We start from the raw sequence: 22,377 nt of genomic DNA on the forward strand, positions 1-22,377 counted from the left end.
GCACAGAGCTTCTCAGAAACTCAGTAGGAGGAAAAGGGGGGAGGGACAGAAACAGAGGGAGAAAAGGAAGAAACCCAGCCCGAAGCACCAGGAGGCAAAGGGTTAAACAAGACCCCATCGTATTTTCATGCATCTTCTGCTTTTGACAGATGAAAAATGTCAACTGTCCTGTTTGTATTTGGGAGTTTTTGCACTATTCATCTGCTTCATTAGTGCCTGCTGCTCCGAGCCCCTGACAGCTGCCGGCCCCCTGCTCTCAGCACGCACGCACGCACACACACGCAAACGCATGCCCACAGACACACATTTACTCCTTTTTCAGACATGTCATTGCAGGGTTAGATGATTGACTCACTCTCTGACCTCTGCATCCCTGGTGTGTGATTGTGAGACTGACTGTGTGTGTGTGTGTGTGTGTTTGTGTGTGTGGGTGTGTGTGTTTGTGTGTATGGTTCATTGATATTCGAAAGACATACAATGCACACGCATGCCTGCTGTCTGTCTGAGGGGTGTGAGCTGCTGGTGGCAGAACACACACACCCACACGCACGCACACACGTACACACGCATGCACACACACTCCTTTGTTCCTTAGCACATCTTCAGCTGGCCAGGTTGTGCCCTCCTCAGCCCAGGCATGTAAAGCCAGCATCTCTGTCCATGTACAAGGTCTGGATGGGGTCTTCCAGTTTAATTAACACCGATCCATCTCTTTCTCTCTTCCTCTCTCTTCAGTGTACTTCCCTGTACACCAATTAAAAAAGAGCTACGGAAGGCTCCCGTCTTCCTCTTCTTCCTCCCCCCTTCATCCCTGGAGCCCTTACAGCCTGGGACCAAAGGGCTTCTCTTAAGTTCTCAGTTACTCAATTATAAACACACATACAATTATAGGCATATGCCACATCAAAATAAACATCTAAATGTTAACACACACATACAAGACACATGTATATTTGAATATTTGTATCCCTCAGTCTCCCTTTCTCTTTCTAGCTCTCTCTCTCTCACTCTATCACACACAGACAGACACACACATGCACGCATACACACAACTATATTACTGTAGAAGTGAGCAAAGCATGACTTTTTCATGTTCTCACTGGTCCTTCATGTGGCTTTATGATGATATATTAATCAAGGGGATAAGTCACAGAGCAGGGACAGTCATTAAAAATATACCTACACCCAGTGGAGTCATCACTTCTCTACTTCAACACACTAAAAAGGGAAGAGGGAAAGAAGAAAGAAAGACAAGAAGAAGAAGAATAGACGCATGTGGTAAAAGAGCAAGATTGTTCCGCGAAGCTGAACTTTTGAGGAAGACTGATAATAAGTGTTTCCCCAGTGTCCCCATCTGAGCTGAATGCTGACCTTTGAAATGTGAAACATAAAAGGAAAAAAAAACTATTTGGGAAACTTGTTTATGAGTTAATTGATCCAAATATCGATACCAGTTAGTTGTTGGTTAAATATGAAGCGGCGACCGATTTAGCTTATAACAGCTAAATGACCTGGCTCTTTCTAAACATCTCCCTACCAGCTCCTCCAAAACATCACTACAATGTTTTTCTAGTTTGTTTAATCTGTCCAAAAAAAGTAGGCTTCATTAGTTTGGTATCTAATTTACAACATGCGATTGGTCTTGGTCTTTTCATTTAACTTTTGTTCAAAATATGAAACTAAAATAGTCTTCATTCTTTTAAGACATTTTCTTGGTTTGAGATTATAGAGGTACAACTGAGTTGAATATTTTGTTATTAATAAAAGATAAAAAACCATAAAGTAAGTGTTTCATCAGGATGGGAAGGAGAGAGTGGATAAATAAGAAAGGTTAGGTATCAAGAAATTTATAAAGTGGTAGAAAATAAAATGCTTGAGATACAGCTCAAACGTTGGTTAAACAGTTTGTTGGACATGTCAAGGCCAGACACTGATACTGGTGCGAGGAACGTGGGTGTTAACGCATCAAAAGAGGCACACAGTATGAAAAGGGTTAAAGAACAAGCAGGCTTAGTATGAAAAAAACAACTTCTCTTTTAAAAACATGCAGAGACATAGCCACAGGGGCAGCTCATCACATGTAAAACCCCAGCTCCTGGGAACCCAGCCTTTTTTGGGTCTTGTAAAACCAACAGCAAAACAAGAGAGGGACACGGGTTGAGGCAGGAAGCAGGGGACAGAGGCACAGTGAGAGGTATGGATGAGTGAGTTCCATACAGGAAGGAGACAGATCTTGTAAAGCTTTTCAAGATATTCTACTTCTTTTACGAACCTTTATACAACCACGACACATGCGTACAAAAAGGAGATCAGAGAGTGTGCGTGTAATGCAGAGAGCCGGAGAAATACTGATGTAAATATCTAATAAGACATTTTGATTGGGAGCAAAAGGAGAGACCCCTGCCATCTCCGACTGGCATGCGACCGAAACATTTTCCTTGTCACTCTCGGCAACAACCCTGACGAGTGCAGCGTCCCTGTTTACCTCGCTGAGGAGGCACAGGGCAGTGTCAGGTGATGTAATGAGGTTAGACACGAGGAGAAAGGGATCAAACAGACTGGGAGATGAAGACAGACGCAGATACAATGACCAGGTATTGACATATGGACCCTTAACCAACCCTCAAGCACAAGAATGAAAACTGCAGGCGCTCTCAAACTGAGCCGTTTCACACGTAAGGAACCGAGCTCCCTTGGATGAAAACGCACGTGATCGTGAATGCACACAGGCAAAAACCTCAACACACGAAACCTCGGCCCCCACTGTATGTCCAGAGTGAAATCAATGTGTACCAAAGGGATCAGGCATTGATTTCTATGTGAATTTCTGATGCCTGAAGGTTAAGTGAGGAAAGGGAGGCCTACGGAGGGGAACCTACAAGAGGGGAGGAGAACAGTCTAGAGGGGGATGGAGGAGAGAGTTTGGGAGAGATGGAGGCAAGTTTCCTGACACCAAAATGTAGCACGCAGCCCACTTACCAAGAAGTTGGCAAGCAAGGGTCTGTTCTTCAAAGAGAATATGCATGACGTGGTGAGCCCTCCTCTGGAAACAATGAGGCTGTAAAATCTTTATCTCCACAGGCTCCTTGCATGGCTCACCTTGACCTGGTGGTTGGAGTTCTGTCTCTGCTCATGTACCAACAGTACTTTCTCTCTGAATGAACACCCCCCATCTCTCTCTTCGCTCCAGCAATCTATAACCCTGCTCTTGCTATTTGTTATTTTTCCCTTCCACTTCTCACCCTCTGTTCCCCGTCTGTCTAACCTTCCATCTGCTCTTTCTTCTCATTCTCTCTTAGGACCAAGCCCTCACCCTCCACTAGCTTCCTATATTGTTCCTGTATAGATTCCTAAACTTTTCCACCTTATATCTTCATTCACAGTCCTCTGACCTCCTCAGGGATTAATAGGTTTCCCCTCCATTTTTTCACGTTTGCTCTCCATAGCTCTCTCCTTTGCTCTCCTCATTTCTGGTCTGCATCTTGGCTTTTCTCAGTGTTTCGTCTCTACTGTGACCCCTAGCAGTTCTCCTGTGGTGAAAGGTAAAACAGATCAATGCACCGCGCCGCGACTGAAACTGTAAAACAATCAATGCTAAAACTCCACATGCAGCACCATGACAATTTCAAACTGAGAAGCTCCCCAACAAAATGTTGGAAGGATTTGGGGAAAATGTCAAAATGATGTAATGCCGTCTGATGTTGAAAATGAGAAATGCTGCCCAGCAGCTGTATCCCTCTGTCCGACCAGGCCAGATTCAGTCCCTACAGGTGATCTTAACATGTCACATGTATGGTATGAGGTCACCATGACCTTTGACCACTGAAATCGAATTAGTTAGGGTTTGAACACTGGTTAAAAATTTGAACAAATTACTGAAAAATAAAGATGAGCTATCAAGTGCAAAAGGCCAAAAACATGCTGTGAGGCCACCAGGACACATAATCACCAAAATCTAATCAAATCATCTGTGAGTCCAACTGAGCATTCGTACGAAGTTTGGAATAAATTCTAGGAAGCGTTTCTGAGATAACATGTTCAAAAGGCAGTAACTGGGATTAATAACGTAGTTTTTAAATAAACCTTGATCGTCATATCACTTACAACTAACTCAGTGAAAAATAAACCCATCTCATCCTTACAACATGGCGCACATCGGAATTACCTCATTTTAACTAAACTAATTGGTGCTTGTTTGGTTACACAATCATGACACCTACATCAACTACACAACTGGAGCAGCGTAAAAAAGAAGTCAGATTTTTATTAACAACTCAAGTAGCATCTTCTGTGCAAAACACACGAGTGCACCACAAACACAAAAGTACAAAAACAGACTGTGACCTGCAGCACCCACCGCTGTAAGCCAACCACAGCCGTGCATTACCATAGTGCATTGTGGGGAACTAATTAGCATGAAGGACTGTGGTCTCTGAGCAACCATGACCTGCAAGCTGAGCTCAAAACTTCTTCCGTGCGTTCTCTCCACCTCTATGCCTGGGGCGCTGTAGAGGAGGTGCAGTCACCGGTGCGTTGAAATGCAGCCCAAGTGATCAGCAGCTCAGGGGAGTTGGGAGAGAGCAGGAGAGGAAACTGTGGGTGTTTCCTTGCCCGGCAGTGTGTCTCTGACTTCGTGCATGTCTGTTTGTATTCAGTGCAGGCGAGAGTTGGCAAGGTGAAAAATCAGATTGACTGCTATCATTCATGTCCATCATTATTCAGCTCCTCACTCTCCCCTCTTTGTTCCCTGCGCTGTGTGCTCCTCCCGGGCTTGTCTGCTCTCAGTGTGGTCCGCAGCCCTGTGGTGGTTTACTCCTGACTAATCAAACTAGTCAGTGTCACTGGGCAGCCTTATCTAAAACACATGGCCATGTCAGTTCTCCTCACTCAACAGCTTTTCAACATTCAGCAGGTACCTTGCCTAAAAAACCCAGCCTCAGAGTTGAGCCAGGGACAGAAGCGAGGAACACGAGGGATATGAGGTAAAGAATTATGACACAGCATTCCAAGTTTTAATTATTAAACTGTGACAAAAGAGCGTGCATTGTTTTCCTTTGCATGTCTAGTGATGCTCATTGTAAAAACAGCATCACTCTGTGGGGAAGCGTAAATACCTGTATATATTTTCTTATAGTACTGCCTTATATGTGGGATTGAGGATGGTTTGTTGGTTTGTTTGTTTGTTTGTGTGTGTGTGTGTCCCAGCCGCTGTGTTCTCACGTCACTCCTGCAGTCGACTGCAGGGTGACAGTATGTGCACATATTCCCATAGTTTACCTCATAGAGCAGACATCCTAGCGACCAGATGTCAGATTTGAAGTTGTATCCGTTTTCATGTATCCTCTCCGGTGACATGTAGTAAGGAGTACCCACTGGAACACAGACAAGGGGGGAAGGAGGGGGAGAGGCAGAAGGTGGTGGGGGGTGAGAGGACAGAAGGAGATAGAAGGAGGCAGAAGAGAACAAGACAAAAAGAGAGTGAGTGTTAACACTTTGCATTGCAAACCCCCCCCCAGTTCATCAGCATCACTGACACAGCTCACACAGCCCAGAGAAGCGGGCGAGGAACGGAGGTGTAGTCTCAAACTGTGACACATTCAGGGGCTGCAATACTTTACTGTTTTTTTTAGCTATAGCACAAAAACCATAACAAAACCAACGTAAAAGTGGATTCTCTCTGTTAATTCTAGGTAAGATCAAATTTAATAAGGTTACATTTCATCATGTACACCCATATACAGTGCATGCAATTGTGCAAGTACCACAAAGTTGCAAACATATGTACAGCAGACACACACGCACACACAAAATACACATAAATCAGTTTTGATTACTGGAGCTCGGTAATGATCTGAAACAGTAGTCAGTGAATATGCCTGGGGAGCAGTGGTGGAAACTTAAAAGTTGGCCACTTTCTGGTTCTGGTTTTGAAACTCAAGAATCCCAAACTGCCATGGCGACTGGCGGAGGGCCAATGAATCAGATCTTCATCCGAACGGACACGACAAGGAACCCCAGCTCTCAACATCACATGCACAACGCACCGCAGGAAGCTTTGGAGATTTGCTGCTTTCTTAGCTGAATATGACCAGATGCCTTTTTCCTCCCTGCATTTTCTTTCTGTTTATTGTGATTTCCCATGTAAAAGTCCACCAAGCACATCCAGGAGAGGTTCCACATTAATCGCATAGGGTTTAAGGAAGGAAATCTTAGGAGCTCTTTAACCTGTGCTTGGCAGCTCTCAGGCTTCTATCTCCAAACCCCCTCAAACAAACCTGTGAGTCGAGGGCTTGCTGACTTAGAATGACGACAGCTGCTCGGACAGTGATGCGCTGCTGTACAACTTCCATCAGTAGCATTGCAGCATGCAGAGTGTGTAGGCTGTGTGTCTTATGCTTTAAATGACAAAATAATCAACATCGTCTGGCATTAAATCCACAATGATTATTAACCTTGTATATTTGACAACAATAACCTCACACTGTTCCCTGTTAATTACTAACATTTTCTGCTAATTTAAAATTCTGTGTGTTCGGTGCTGTACAATACTTCTCAGCTTTCCAGTCAAATCAACACCAGCTAATTCTGAGGGTGCATATACTAGTAAAAAAAAATATGAAGTAACTAATGGATTTAAATCTTAAATAGCACTTAACACCACAGAATGAAAGGGCTAACTATGGACTTCCTCATTGATCTGTTGTACATATGAGATCAGACACAATTTGAATTTAAAAGCAGTGTATTTTCAATTTAATCCCTTTTACCCTGTCAGATCTGACCTATAGTGTAGTGATGAGTTTTGATAGAGGGGATCTGATGGTTGTTGCATTTACAGTACACACTCAACAGTTGCAGTGAGATGGCGGGGTGAGAACAGCTCTCAAGTGGAACTCCGAAGGAAAGTCAGCTGGCAGTAATATAGAGGAAAAAAAAAATCCATACTCCATACTCATACGAACTCTCCAGAGCCGCTCTGCACATTAACAGGTTGGAGGAAACTGAACTGATGTAATTGCAATTAACAGAACTAATACAGACTGGGTATTAGATTTGAAGTCTCTGGGAAATGAAATGAAAGGTAGCACTTTTAATTTTGGTGCACATCTAATTGAGTTGAAAAAAACCAAGCTTTTATCTTAAAAGGTGCGGTTTTGAATAATGAAGTGTTACCTGTCATTCCAAAAATAATCAGCATCTGCACAGCCAGAAGCAAGAGAGAGCACGCAGAAGAATAAACTGGGGACTGGGGATTGCCATTTTAATTGGTCATCAGGTTTGTACTGTGGTTTTTTCTTGTGTGTGTATTCGCGTGTGTGTGTTTGTGTATGTGGGTGTGTGTATTCGCTGTGAGATCTCATGGTACGGTCTGAACAAGCTCCCCTAACATTCATTATTAGTTGATTAAAAGAATCAGCCTCTCTTATGCTAATAGTAGCATAAAAAAAAGGCCGCAGCGCCCGACTCTGGCTCCTTCAGCATGCTAAATTAAGGGTACATTACTTATTCATGCAATTAAATTGAAAGCCATGTTGGGATTGAATTCAATTATTGTGGATGTCTATGACAACACTGTATTCTCTGTGTAACAGGGTAAGCGTTACTATATAGGAGGTGAGATCCTATCCAGTGTAAAGAACCCTGCTCTTTTGAAAATTAACAATTTTCACAGTTCCCGTAGTTTAAAATACATTTATTGATATAATTGCACAGACTTGCTGCAATTTCCTGTACACTTAAAGCTTTAAATGGACCATTCAAATATAGTGAAGCATTTCGTGCATAGCACTCATTAAATGTGTTAACGCTCCCTAATCTGTGATCCATCACCAGTTTTACATCTGTGTGTTTTAAACAGGGATGAGACTCTTCTGCTGTGGGGACCTGAAGCTTTTCTGTGTGCAACCACCAAACTAGCGTCTACCGTCTGGATGTAAGGTGTTTAGTGGATGTCTGTGAATTTTAATTACAGATGACCTAGGTTATACACGCTCCCTCCCTGAACTGCATGAATCTCTACATGCACATCAGTCATGATAAATTCTCAATCTTTAATAACACAGTTCTGATTCAGAGCCAGTGCAGGAGTTTTGAAACTGCCACTCCAGAGGGTTTTAACAGACAAAAGATTTCAACTATTAGTCAGGAGCACAGCCAGAAACGATTTATCACCATAGTCAGGGGATGTTTTCTGTATTATCTTATAATTCAATTATGTTTTCCTTGGTGTTCTATACGTCTTGGTGAGCCCTCACTCCCTCTTTGGTCCTCCACCTACGCCTCTTCATTTCATGTCTCGCTTGTTTGGCTTTATAAGTTAATAAAGTCTTCATATACACATTGAAACACATTGAAACAGTCATAATATATTTTTTCAACACATGCCTCTCCTACTCCAGTCTGCTTCCATTTTGTTCGCTCTCCTCCTCTTTTCCTCCATTTCCCCCGGTACTCATCTTCAACACCTTTCTCATTACAGGTGTTAATTATTGGTTTATTATACTACTTATTACTGCCAATTGGCTAGTCTCTCTTTTCTCTAATGATTGCATTAGCTTTCCTGTTACTTCTCATCTTTTGTTCTTTTTTTGCTTTCATCCAACTCTTTCCATAACCCTACATCCTCAACACTGGAAAGCATAACGTGTGTAGTGGGTGTCTTTTGCATGCTTGTGTTTATTTTTGTCTTAAGTCCCAAGTGGATATGTATGATGTATATATGATGATGACTATATGTGAACGGTTATCTGCTCTTTCATATGTATGTTCTTTCGTCCAACCCCCATGTGGATGTACATCTCAACATTCATCTGTATAGGAGACAAAGAGTGTGTGTGTGTGTGTGTGTGTGTGTGTGTGTGTGTGTGTGTGTGTGTGTGTGTGTGTGTGTAAGAGAGTCTGAGTGTCTGCAGGCTGCTGAGCAGCCGAGTTGAAAGCCTAGGAGCTGACAGGCTGTATGCCTGGACCTCCATCTCAGCTCCACCACCCTGCTCTACTGTTCAGCTGGGTGGCTGGGCTCATTACAGACCCACGCTGGCACGTGATTGGGCATGCGAGTACAAAAAATGAGTGAGAGAGGGATAGAAAGAAAGAGTGTGTGTACGTTCGCTTGTGTGCATGCACGCACACACGCGAACGTAAACACACTCTTTCTTTCTATCCCTCTCTCACTCATGTTTTCTCTTTTCTCCTTCATTTTTTTCTGTCACATTGTCATATTCTCTCCTCTTACACTGCTGCAAACTTTGTTTCCTTTCTCTTTGCTTTGTTTTTGTCTCCTCTTCTTTTCATTGTCACTCTGTCACGTTCTCCTCTCTCGCACCCGGCACTCTTTTTTGGTTTCTTTGTCACTCGTTCTTTTTCTCATACACCTTTCTTTTTCTGACATATTGCTTTCTCCCCCCTCTCTCTCTCTATTCCTCTCTCTGTGTGATGTCCTCCATTCTCCAACTCTAGTTTTCTCTCACCTTCTCTCTCTTTCTCCTCCACCTTTGTCTTTCTTTTTGACTAAAAGTCAGGGCGCCAGAGGGAGGGACAGAGGGGAGGAGAAGTGAGGATGAGCAAGATGAAGAAAAAGCAGCAGGAGAGAAGGAAAGGTGACAAAGAAAGAGGAGATCAGCTGTTTAAAACGCACAGCAAGAAATGTCAAGTGGAAAGCCAGTGACGCACTCAGAATCCCTTGTTGACAGGTCACAATAACCTAGGACATCATCCGTCTTGATAGCCCAAGATCATCTTGGAAAACATTCTACCAAACATCCTTTTTTGGTTAAAATATTCTTAAAAGAATACAAATTACTGTAGTGATATAAGAACAAATAAAATTCATCTTTGAAAATAACATATGCATTCTCGTCATACATATAATATCATGTCAAATGCATCTACATATAAAAGAAAAAAAACTGTAAATATTACACTGTGAGCTGTGTAGATTAACAAATCAGTTCTGTTTGCTAGGAATTAATGAGTGGAGTATTCCAGTTGACCCCTCAGCTTGTGGGGCTGCCTCTCCTCCGTCAGCCTAAAGAGGGTGCTGCGGACTCAACGTTTAATGAGCAATCACAGGCACGTTTCACCCCGCTCTGCCAGCACCGCAGGCTGCTTCGCTGATCGAGCTTCTGCTGAGTTCATCATGTGATTCACACTTTCAAAGGCTGGGCTGCGGCTGTACAGGGGCTGCATATAGCGCGCCGCTTGTGGTAATAACAGCGTGAAATAGGGAAGCAAGACAGTGCGAATGACAGCGTATATCTTTGTGTATATACTTTCTAGATTTTTCTGTTCTTGCTTAAAGAGTTTGAATTCAGGGAATGACTTTTTCGTGCTATCAAAATAATATGATTTTTTATTATTTCATGTATAATATCAGTTCTGTTATTATCTTGTACAATAATATATGCAATATAACATTTATTATCATGTGCAATACTTCTCATGTCATTTCAATTACTACTTTTTCTATATGTATATTTTTTAGATTTTTGTACCTTTTATTAGTTGTATTGTTATATATTTAGACATATTTTCTATAAATATTTGTAATACAATAACATCATTTTTTGTGATTGTATCTGGAGCAAGGTTTGGCAGGAAATGCATTCACATTAACAGAGGTCCATCTTATCTTAATCAATGATTGAAAGTGTAAAACACTGAAAATTCTGCTTGTGTTCTGGCATTTTTCCCTCTTCCTTCTTTTAAGGACAGTCTTCGGATATCCCTACATTCTCAAAATGTATCACTGGTTTAAAATGTTCCTTGGAAAACTTCCTAATTTACAGGCTTGAACAGTAAACAGAACATTGAGCTTTTAGTGTTTTTCTTGATTTCTTCCATCTTCTAGTTCATTACAAAATGGTGAATATGCTCCGACTCTTTCTTGACTTTGCCGTATATGCACAGTTAATCACCAGAAAAGGTGCTGGAACAGAGAGACTGAAACAATATGGCACAGTGGTAAAAGGCTGCTAGGAACACACAGTTAACAAATTGTTAAAAATGTAAGCTAGTGTTTTGAACACTCCAACACCCATGAATCGAGGGAGACGAGTGTGTGCATTTGTGTTAAAGCCAGTGTTGTGTGGTAAGTGCAATTTGCTACATGTTTTCCCTGACAAGAAAAAAGCTAGAAGTGGTAGAGTTGTCGGTGTATAATATTTACAAAATCAAGAATTACTAAGTTCTATTTCACTCTCCTCTTGATCCAAAAGGTTTATAGAACTGTCCTTTAACACTGTAAACACCAAAGAATGGATTTTAAACATGTGATATAATTCAATTTGTCAGTTTGTGCAGTCTTAGGTGAAGCAACTCCTTTTTTTGTTACGTCTTAGTTATTGTGGCAAAAAATTTCCCTTCTCTGAAACAAAAAAATATTAGTGTTATATGATTTTATTTCCTACTTGTGACAAACATACCCGAGCACTGCCAATAATAACCCCGATTGTAAAGTTGGCCGGCTTGTTTTATGGCACATAGTCACAATCAGAGCTGTGTTTCAACCCGCCTCTGCCCACTCTTCATCTGTGTTAGGGTTAAAGGTCAAGGCCACAGGAAGTGGCTAAGTGGCCTATGAAGGGGGTGGGTATAGCCCTAGCCAGGCAGCATGACTGTATGACACATGGCTCTGGGCTCACCATGCCTAATGAAACACATCCAACATTGGGTGATTACTAACGGCCGCTCTCGCTCCCTCTCTCTTTCATTGCGTGTGCGTGTGTGTGTGTGTGTGTGTGTGTAGACTGTTGAAAAATACCTAGCGAATGAGCGGCAGTTGTTTTGGAGCTGAAGAATCGTCCAAGTCCCAGGTCTCCTAGTTTCACTACTCCTGTGGCTGTGATGAAAACATTGGCTGGCTTGATATCTGGAGAAGAGAAGTGTGGAGAGGAGTCAGTAAAAGAGAAAAGGAAGGCATTCATGAACTGGTTGAATTTAACTCAGACTGTTTAAGGGCCTAATATAAATTACATATTAGTAACAGAAGCAGCAACAACACCTGTGGTTGGGATAAACTATAGTAAACAAAAACTGCATCTCCACTTAGCCCAGAAAACATGTCAGCGTTATGGAAATAAGTTACACAATGAAATGTTAATCTAAGGTATTTTTGGGTGTTAGCATCCGATTTCTGTTGCCTTTTCAAACTTAACGTAAATGTGACAACGCATCCGCCTTTGAAATTTACTGCTCCCGTATAATTGTAAGCGGCTTTTGAATAGGCGGTCTCTGTCAAGTGGTCATTAAAACTCAGAGCTCAGGGTTCATTATTGTTCCTGTGCCCTAATCAGAGTCAGCCCAACGGAAGTACATCACCTGTAGCTGTTTGTGTGTATGTATGTGTGTGTGTGTGTGTGTGTGTGTGTGTGTGTCTGTGCCTATGTATATGAATCTAGGACTTGACCAGGCCCTATTGAAAGCATGTGGGGCCATAAACACTCTGTTCTCTGGTCTATGTGTTTTTTAAGAGCCTCACTTAAACTTTCTGTCATATGCAACAAGGTCATTCACAGTAAAGAAAACCCAGATTGAAATACAGACATAATGTTCTGTTTTCTGTCAATTTCTGAACCATGACAAGAGATTGTGTTTAATCCAAATCGGGTGATGATATGCTTCAACTTCTTAAAAATGCCAACATTATGCTTTTGAGGTTTCGCGTCTTCCTTTAGTTTGTCATACGTTTGTTGTGCATGTAACAGGTCTGCTAAGTTTAAAACGAGTCCTTCTCTTTCACAGAAAACCCTGCATTCATATAAACCTGGAAATAATTAAGAAGCTCGAGTATTAAAAATCATTGAAAACATACGATTTTCTTCATGCGCAATAAAGAAGAAACATTAAAGATGCAGGAAGTATAAAAGTTACAACACCATCAAGAGATCAATACATCCGTCTTCATTCCCTGAGAGATAGAAATCTCTCTCGTCACAGATACAGATAAATAAAGAATTCAAGACAGCAATCAGCTGTCAAAGGAGGGCTGTCTTGTTGTGGTCTCAGAGGACGAGTAGCAGTTTCTAAACGGCTCCTCAGCCGGGAAACAAGGCCAAACATTTGATGCGGGTTAAGAAGAACTGGCATTTCACTGTGGATGACTGAAAAAAAATAAAACGTCCTATTTACTGATGAATCCAAGTTTGAAATTGCAGGCCGCAACAGAAGAGTGTATAAAGGAGACAAAAATGATAATGATACATCGGTGTATTAGACTGACTGCGAAACATGGTGGAGAGATTATTCAAGTCCGATGGTGTTTCGCCTACTCTGGAGTAGGCACCGAATCGACCACACTCTGTACCACTTCATTCTTCAGACACATGCTGTACTCTGTGGTTTGCATATTTGTGGAGAGAGCAGCAGGACAAAGACCCCAAACACACCTCAAAGCTACAAACTGCCAGAACTACATGAAGACCAAGGAGTCCCGACTGTCATTGCCTTTATTCCACAGTCCCTTGACCCCTTACCCCTGAGACAGCTGAGCCTTCTGTGGCAACACTAAGGTCATTGGGACATTGTGAAATATTTCAGGGATGAATGACTCATCAAATTCCAACGTCCGTTTGTTCCAAGATTCAAAGTTTTACTTAAATTGTTAAGCTCATACAAACATTGAAAAAATTACAAATGCAAAATTCACAAATGCAGCAAATGATAATAGTATTATCTTTAAAAGCGGTTTTGAATAAAAATAAAATATATTGTCAAGGGCTAATGTAAGAGTTCATATCTTTGACTTAATTTTGTCAATAAAAAGTGGTACCTCTGCTTCTGTGTTTTCTTATCCATAAAATTCATAGGAGGTGAGAATAGATCTGAGCAGCATTTCTATAAATCTCTGCATTCAAAATACATAATCCAATACTACTGAAACATTTTTACATTCATGGAGGCTCATTTTATAAGCACAACTTGGTTCAGGTTTTGAGAGATTCTATATATTAAAATAAATCTATGTATTGGTATGTGTGTGGGTTAACATTACCTCTGTGCATGACCCTCCGGGAGTGCATATGTTCGAGCGCACTGCAGAGCTGGACGAAGTACTTCCACACCGTTCTCTCTGGGATAAGCCTCCTCTGCTTCTTAAAGTGCTGAAAAGTAAGAGAGATAATCCTTTATTAGTCACACAGTGGGTAAATTTGCAATGCACGCACACATACACACAAAAAAACAAAGAATCATTAGAGTACCTGAAAAAAAACCACATAAAATACTTTAATAGGGATGGTAAAAGGTCTTGTGTGGCACAGAATACAATTTTAATATTGTAGCAAAAGTTTTTATGTCTGCCTGCGTTTGTGCCGCATCAATCCCCGGCCACAGTCCTCAGCTCTGTGACTCCACTCCTAATGCAACCCAGACCGCTCTCCTCTCGCTCGGTCCTTTTTCCTAACCAAGCTCCATCTCATTTTCTCTATGGCCTACAATGAGAAGCACATGAATTCCCTGAGAACAGAGAGAAGAAATTTGTGGTACCTTCCAAAAGGCTCCCATCTGGCACACAGCAGCTCTTTTGTTAAGTGCAGGTTTTTGGGACGAGGGTTCCAGTTGTTTTCAGTTAATTTATTTATTTATTTCATGGGGGTTGTTCTGGATCATTTAGACTCTGGTCCCTCCCCTAAAAAGCCACACTGATGACAGAGCTTAAACTTGGACATCGTGGCTTTTTGATCCACAAAGACAAAAATCATTTAATGAAAATTGGAGCTCCTCCTCATAGCATTGTCTAAGTATAAGAAGATGTAGGAAATCCGGCTACTGGCAGGATTTTAAAGGGTGTTTTCGTGGTTCTATTTACAGGACGGAAAAGCTTCAACTGGATCCAGCTCCTGCACATGGCAGTTACAGTTTAGACATTTAGCAGAGACTCCTGCGAAAACTTACAAAAACGTATATTTAGTTGTAGTTGTATCTTATAAAACTACGGTTATAATTTTGACAAAGATAGGTGTGATTGTTTGTATTGTATTTAGAAGAACCGATTACAGTTGAAAATATGTAGTAGGAGGTATTTATTATAGAAACAAAGTGAAACATAGTCTCCAGTCAGATCAGTTAGGTCAAGGTAGGGAAAGGATGTGACTATTACAAATACATTAATTCAAATAACAAATAAGAGAAAAGAAACAAACAGATAGAAAGAATGGTGAGGTGATGGCACATTATAAAGAATCAGTAAGTAAAGGATGTCGACGATGGTAAGAGGCACAGAAAACGAGGGATGGTGTGCATGAAAGAGAAGGTTAGAGATAGATGGAGGGATGGAGGGATAGACCTTGGCCTACATCGAGACAAAGCGTCAGTGAGGAGCCATTCTTCCCTTGCCCTCCCATTTCCATATCAGAGGACTGTTTGATGTCAATGGGGGAGCACACCAACACCACCACCACCACCACCACCCTCTTCTCCATGCCTTTAACAGCAAACACTGCACATGCAATATTCTGTAAGTGCATGCAAATCAAGGACCATTTGATTTCATTTGAATTCTGAGATGGTCAGAGAGAGTAATAGAGAATAAGGGAGGAATAGGGGAAAGAGGAGAGAGCAGCAAGAAAGACGAGAAATCAAAAAGAATAAAAAATGTTAAATTCATGCATCGGGGGGGCTGGTGTCTGTTTTACATATGGAAAACTGTACGAATGTGTTTACTTCCCAGTACAGCCAAAGAAGTGGGGCTAAGCCCTGGCATGCACCTCTGGACTGCCACTGTTACATTAGGAAAACAAATCATTTAGAGCGGTGCAGGAGACAAATGCACATGTGCCCTGTGTGGTGTCAGCAGCCATAAGGAGGAGGCACAGTCTGAATGCTCCCAGCATCCTCGCTAGCTTGGCTAACATAGTGACGCTCAGTGGTTTGTTACCTTACCTCCTCAAACTGCCATGTTATGTCTTTGTAAAGTGATCTCTGAACATTTGTGTGGGTGTCTCCATGGCCGTGTCTCGACATACCTTGGAGTAAAGCAAGGCATATGTACAGTATGTGTTCAGTTTGTAGGTGTGTGTCGGCACTGGATATACATACCAGTGTGTGTATGTGTGTGATGAGCCTGCCATGTTCTTCTCTCTTGTACCGCTAATCCTCGCCTCTCCTAATTTGCTGTGTTGAACTATGTGGATGTGGAGCTGCTGAGTATGACTGCAAACAGCTTGTCGAGCTGTGCCGCTACAACGCTGCCGCATCATTTATGCATGGGAGAAGACCAGGGTTTTTACACGCACACCACTAATTTGCTATACTGGCAGGATTTTATCATAACTCTGGATTTTGGTCGAACTACCAAAAACGGATAACAGGAAAAGCCGGGGATGGAATCGCTGTCACTTTTAAACAATAATGTTGCTTCTTCTGCTCCAATTTCAACAGCAACAAATCTGAACAAAAGAAATAAGATTGAGGTCAACTCTACTCACCTATTTGATCAGTCACACATGATATATATATTGTGGCTATATTAAAGCATACAAATGCTTTTATATTGACTAAGTGTTATTTTAATGGTTAAAGCTAGTAAAATGAATGCATCTCCTTTATTAAGGATATCAAACTATGATGAATAACTGGGAAAGTTGATTCCAAAAATATGTGGTCAGTATTTATAGTATAGTGTAATATAGTCTTAAAAAATGATGTACAAGTGAAAAAAAAATTTGAAACCTCAAGTTTTCCCACATCTTCATAAAAATATAACCAGTTGAACTTCAGGATTAATCTGTAAAAGATATGAGTTAAAGTTTTAGATTAAAGCCAGATAAGTTATCGTGGGTAATTGTTTACACCCCCCCCCCCCCAATACAAAAACATGCTGTAACTTCAGAAGAATTAATCATTGTTTGATTTTTAACAACTTCCCTTTCCCAGTCGAGGCACATGTCACCGCAGACCATCAGGATTAAAGGAGTTTGCAGGAGGCCTTATATTATTTGGCTTTGGTTTTATTGTGGAGTGGATGATTCACCGTTACTCAGTGTCCAGGTAGTCAAAATCCTTTTACAGCCGCAAACCACAGACCCCCTGCCACAATTCCTTCAGTCTTAAAAGGCCACGTCAGCAGTTTGTTCCTTCAATACTAACATTTCTTTCAGATAGAAAATGTGAGATACAATGTCGGACCGGTAATTTTTATGTTCAGATATTGTCCCCCAAGGCCAGAACATGAATTAAAACCAGTTATACACCTATTCATCATCATATTAAAGTACTTAGAAATAAATCTCTAATTGCTGACTGCGTTAGTTTTAAGTTCTAAAGATAAGAAGTATGAAGTCAGTGTTAATATTTGTATAAATCACAATAGTTTTCATAACTCAATAATCTGTAAAACCAAAGTGACCACTTTCAAAGCTGGTCTCGGACTTTCCCTTTAAATGCAATAAAATTGCTGTATAATTTCATATCATCTGTGTCCTTCTGGCCTCTTGTGGTTGAGTGTTATAGAAGTTTTCACAGAATCAAATCACTCCTCTATCAGCTTCCTGGACACAAGTGGCAGCTAGAGAGGCAGCTGCTGGGCAGAGCACCTTACCTTGATCATACGTGAGAGGTCCCCGGCATCCGCTAACTCCAGGACTATGTTTAGCTCATTGTCCTCGATAAAGGATGCGTGGTACTTTATCACATTGGGGTGGTTCAATTGCTGTGGGAGAGAAAAAAAAAAAAAAAAAAAAAAAAATCAAGACATGTCATGAGAGAGCTAAAGAAAAAACAGCCACAAGACATGTTGGTGACACTTGTCACATTAAGAGCGTCCTTGGTCACACCATCTAAACCAAGAGTGAAAAATCCTCCCTTGTCAAAACTATGGACTGCAGCGTCTTCTTACAAACCTGTTACACATTCTATATCCAAACAACCGACCAGCTGACAAATAACAGGTTTATTTCATAAGTTGTGCAATCAACTATACTTTCACCACCAATTAAAATAAGACAGTTGGATCCATTTTTGGATTCCATATTTTGTAAATGCGGACTTAATGAGATGCTTTTGTCCTCAAGTGTGACAAAGCTGGGTGATATGTCAAAACAACCCCTCTGTCTGTGGTGACAACAACCCATGTGTGTGAAGCACAGACACACACACACACGGCTGACAGGCTGACATGGCTGGCAGTCAGAAAAACAAGCATCCTGGGTTCATCTCTGCCTGAGATTCCTTCCTGTTGGTTGGCCAATAAGGCAGGAACAGCATTCCCTGTAGTAAGCACAAAGTCTCTATCCATCCAGAGCAAGAGAGGAAAAGGGGGCGAGAGGGAGGAAGGGAGGGAGGGAGAGAGGTGCAATGAAGGGAAAGAAACAAATGACACAGTGACACAGACAAGGAAAAGGAATGATGGAGGCAGAACTGAATGGGGTGACGAGTTTGGAAAAGAGAACAAAGATGAGGGGGAATAGCAAGAGAAGGAGAAGGTGAACAGGGGTGGGGGGGGGAGTGTGATATGTGGAGAGCTGGAGGTGTGGAGCTGGGTGGCGTGGCGATGTGGAGGAGAGGGGGGCCCGTGATGCAAGCAGACGGAGCGGTGTGACAAGCGTCCTCCACTCGGCTCCACTCTGCTTTCTCTGCTGTGATTAAAGAAATGTTCATGCTCTGGATGATCCAGACAAGAGGGGAAAGGAGAGCACAGTACAGTGCACTCCGCTACACTACACTCTCCACTCCATCCCTGCATCCCTCCGCTTTACCATTCCTTCCCCCTTTCCCTCTCATGTCTCCATCTTTCCTTCACCCTCCCGTGTCCGCTCTTGCCAGATGTATTTTTGGCTCAGGGTGGCAGTTCTGCACGGATCCACGCTGTCGCACAGCCAGGGAACGATGACAAGTCCCCTCCTCCACCCGTCCCGACCCACTCCTCTTCCACAACTTCAACCTCGGGCGGAGGATTCAGAGAAATAAAGAGATGTGTTCACGTGCAGATGTTTATGTAAATGATGGATTGGAGCCTCCTGCAGTAAAACAATCATTCATTGGGAAATATCACATAGCGTCTTGCTTGATTATGTAATTACACATGCTGGCTGAGACCTACCAGTGTGTGTAATCACTTAATCATGCAGGACCGTGTGACGTATCTGGTGAGCTGGTGATGTGTTTCAAAGGAAGACAATAGACTGATTAATGCTGATGACTCAAAATTAACCATGATACTAAATTAGATTATAGTTATAAAATTAAATTACATGCTTATAAGCAGCTGATCACAATGATTGATCCAGTGTGCTGATCACCATCACCAGCAGAAATGAATGCCTTGTATTGTCAGATATTCATATTTTAGAGCAAGGAAATTAGTGCATATGGAAATTGGGTTAGTTGAAGGAGATACAGACATTAAAACTGCTACAAGAAATATAGAGCTTATAAACAGACCTAAAGAAGTGCAGTTAGTGTGTGTATCATGTTAAATGAAGCTGCTGGCTGCCAGCTCTTGGTCTTGTCAGTAAACCGCAGGAATAATCTAATCAGAAGCAGAACCCTGACATACACGCTAGAGGCTGGATACAAAGATTAAAACAAAAACAAAACAAGTTCGGTTTCCGTTTGGTCATCTCAGTCAAATAATATTTGAACTTTGTGTGTTAAATCAATCTACCTATAGTCAATATAAATCACTGTCTTTTGACAGTCATTTAAAAGCTGCACACCCACATGTAATCAAGGTAAACAGGCAAGCTGTGACCATGGTAACAACTCCATGACAGGGTAACTTAAACTCAGAGCTTCAGCTGAAATTAATTGCATCATGCTCAGGCATAAAAAACAGAATGCCTGCTTGGTTCGGGTCGGGCTCGTTTACTCTCTCAGACTCGGGTCAGGTTCAGATGAAAATATGCAGCCGTAGCCGCACTCTAATACACACTGACACACACACACACACATTTTTACACAAATACATAAAACGAAGAACACAGACAAGCAAGCAGACAGACATCATTACTGCTCTTCACTGTTAATTTGGGCGGATCATTACTCTTCAGAATACAATCCAGTCTTAATAGTAACCACAAGCGAGAGGAATACACAGCTGTGGGATTTCAAGAATGGTGAAGCTGGCAGATTGGCAGGGAGCGGGCTATTTCTGCAACCAACATTCCTATCAGCGAGGGTTTAGACAAAAGGACCGAGTGAGAAGTGAGATTCTCAAGTTAAAATCATCATGCCAGAACAGGAAAACACAGTTGAATGAGCAGACACAAACACAGACAGACAAACAAACAAATAGGCAGACTGTTGAAAGGCCATGACTGAATGTGTGTATATGTGTTTGTGTGTGTGTGTGTCCATGCACAAGTATGTGTGTCATTCCAGTCGGCCCATGCCAGTGTGCCTCTCATTATTCTGATTTGGCTGTGTCTCCTGTTGGCCTGTCTAGTGGGGATAAGGCAGAAGGACTGTCTCTCTCTCACACTCGGCCCTTTATTATAAGGCTGGCTGGGCAGCATAGGGCCAGGCATAACTTCCATGTTCACTACCAATCAGCTTACACGATAAAAGAAAGGGCACAAAAAAGCTAAAAGCTCTGAGGGGGAAAACGAGAGAAGGAGAGTGAAAGGAGGAGGGGATGGATGGAACTACATGGCAATCGGACGAATAAGGTATAGATCGACGAGAAACGAACAAGCAGAAGAGACAGACAGAGAATGGAACGGAGGAAGAAGATTCATATAATGAGACAAAAGAAGAGGGGGAAAAAAAGGAGATGCATAAAAGGAAATAAGAAATGTAGTCACCTGGCAGAGGGTGACATTTAACCCTGCACTGACCCCTCTTAGGAGGTCAGAGATACGGACCCAGGCGAACTCGGCTGTCTCATGCCGTCAAGTCAGTGATCTGCTACTCAGATTACAGCTCTCTGCTGGATCTCGCTCGCATCTGAGTATCGTTGTCTTTGATTGGCCCGCAGAGCCCCGGGAGCTTCACTGAAGTGTTTGAGTGGCACAAACTAATTGGTTTTGTTTTCTTGTTCTCTCTAATGTGTATGTGTGAGCACGCATATGTGCACAAACCGCCTGCAGTGCGCACTCACACACGCACACAGAGGGGCTGCATATATGGAGGGAGACACTACAAGGGATGCATGAATGCACACAATCAAAACACAAACACACACAACTTTGACACACATCTACAATCTTTCAGACAGGAAATACTGAAGCTGTCATTAGTTGTTCATTAGTATTTGGGAGCAGCCCATTTGACATGTTTAAGATAGTTTGATAAATGAAACCTCTTGGAAAAAAAAAAAGTAAAAAGAAGAATGAGGAACCGGAGGAGGTAAAACATCAAGAAGCACATGAGGGAGGCTGCTAAATTTCCATGCCGATGCTCTGTTGCCCGGCTTTAAACATTACAAAAAGATAAAAAACAATGATTTTGGCATTAAAAAGGGAGTCAATGTGAGCCTGGAGGGATGTAACACTGCTGCACAATACACACGTACTTTAGAGTCACACACACATATTCATTCACTCTTTTTACGTGTGTGCACAAATACAAAAACACCCCCTCTGCATTCATAACCCTGCACACACATGCACAGACCCACGCACACACAACACACATCCAAGCCGTCTGGTGCAGATCAATTGTTTTCCTGTGGTGGAAGGTCTCAGCTGAGGCACCTTAAGAGAACAGAGCGCAGCGCATGACGCTGTCTCCCTCTTCTCTGGTTCTTTACCTTAAGGAGATCTATCTCTTTGATGCAATCTTGCCGAGCTTTGGCATCCATCAAGTCGAATATCTATCAAGAGATCAAAAGGGGGGAGAGAGGGAGAGGAAGAGAGGGGGAGAGAGAGAGAGAGAGAGAGAGAGAGATGGATGGAGAGAGGGAGAGAGAAAGGGGGTGTTATGACATGTTCAAGAAATGGTAAGATTGATGTGTATCTGTAAGTGTAGAGAAAGTGTGTGTGGGGAGGGAATCACTTAACAGAAAACATGGTTGCTGTTATCTAGACAGTGGCGTTGGAGTGACTACAGGTGTTTCACATCATAGTAACACGGACCTATCACTCTGTGTGTGTGTGTGTGTGTGTGTGTGTGTGTGTGTGTGTGTGTGTGTGTACCAAAGAAACTTAACCTCCTGGTTTTGTGAATGTGTTTGAATCTGTAAATATTGTACAGTATCAGTGTATGCGCATAATCAACATGATATCTATTGATAGTTAATTTCATATTTATATTAATTTCTTTAAGTTAATTTGTGTTTCTGTTTACACTTCAATATCAGCAACATCAACATAATAATATCAATGTGTTGATTAAGTTCTAGATAAATCCCAAGTGCTTAACTTCCCTTTATTGTAAGTAAACTTAATTCAGGTTTGACTGGCAATACAACGACAGGTGATAAAAGGTTGTTGGACACAAAAATAG

The 22,377-nt window shown here is 41.9% G+C and overlaps 1 protein-coding gene across 3 annotated transcripts in view; it reads right to left on the reverse strand.

Annotated features, from left to right (window-relative positions):
- The window catches only part of nek7 (NIMA-related kinase 7), a 60,382-nt gene that overhangs the window by 9,125 nt on the left and 28,880 nt on the right, over positions 1–22,377 (reverse strand). For all 3 annotated transcript variants that reach the window (XM_062395412.1, XM_062395413.1, XM_062395411.1), the window contains 5 exons: positions 21,683–21,745; positions 17,534–17,644; positions 13,988–14,096; positions 11,759–11,866; positions 5,278–5,372 (listed from right to left, as the gene is read on the reverse strand). In XM_062395412.1, coding sequence (XP_062251396.1) covers positions 5,278–5,372; positions 11,759–11,866; positions 13,988–14,096; positions 17,534–17,644; positions 21,683–21,745 — 486 coding nt within the window. The remainder of the gene's footprint in view (positions 1–5,277; positions 5,373–11,758; positions 11,867–13,987; positions 14,097–17,533; positions 17,645–21,682; positions 21,746–22,377) is intronic.

Source organism: Platichthys flesus, chromosome 9, assembly GCF_949316205.1.
Source record: "Platichthys flesus chromosome 9, fPlaFle2.1, whole genome shotgun sequence".
In the NCBI taxonomy this organism is placed as follows: domain Eukaryota; kingdom Metazoa; phylum Chordata; class Actinopteri; order Pleuronectiformes; family Pleuronectidae; genus Platichthys; species Platichthys flesus.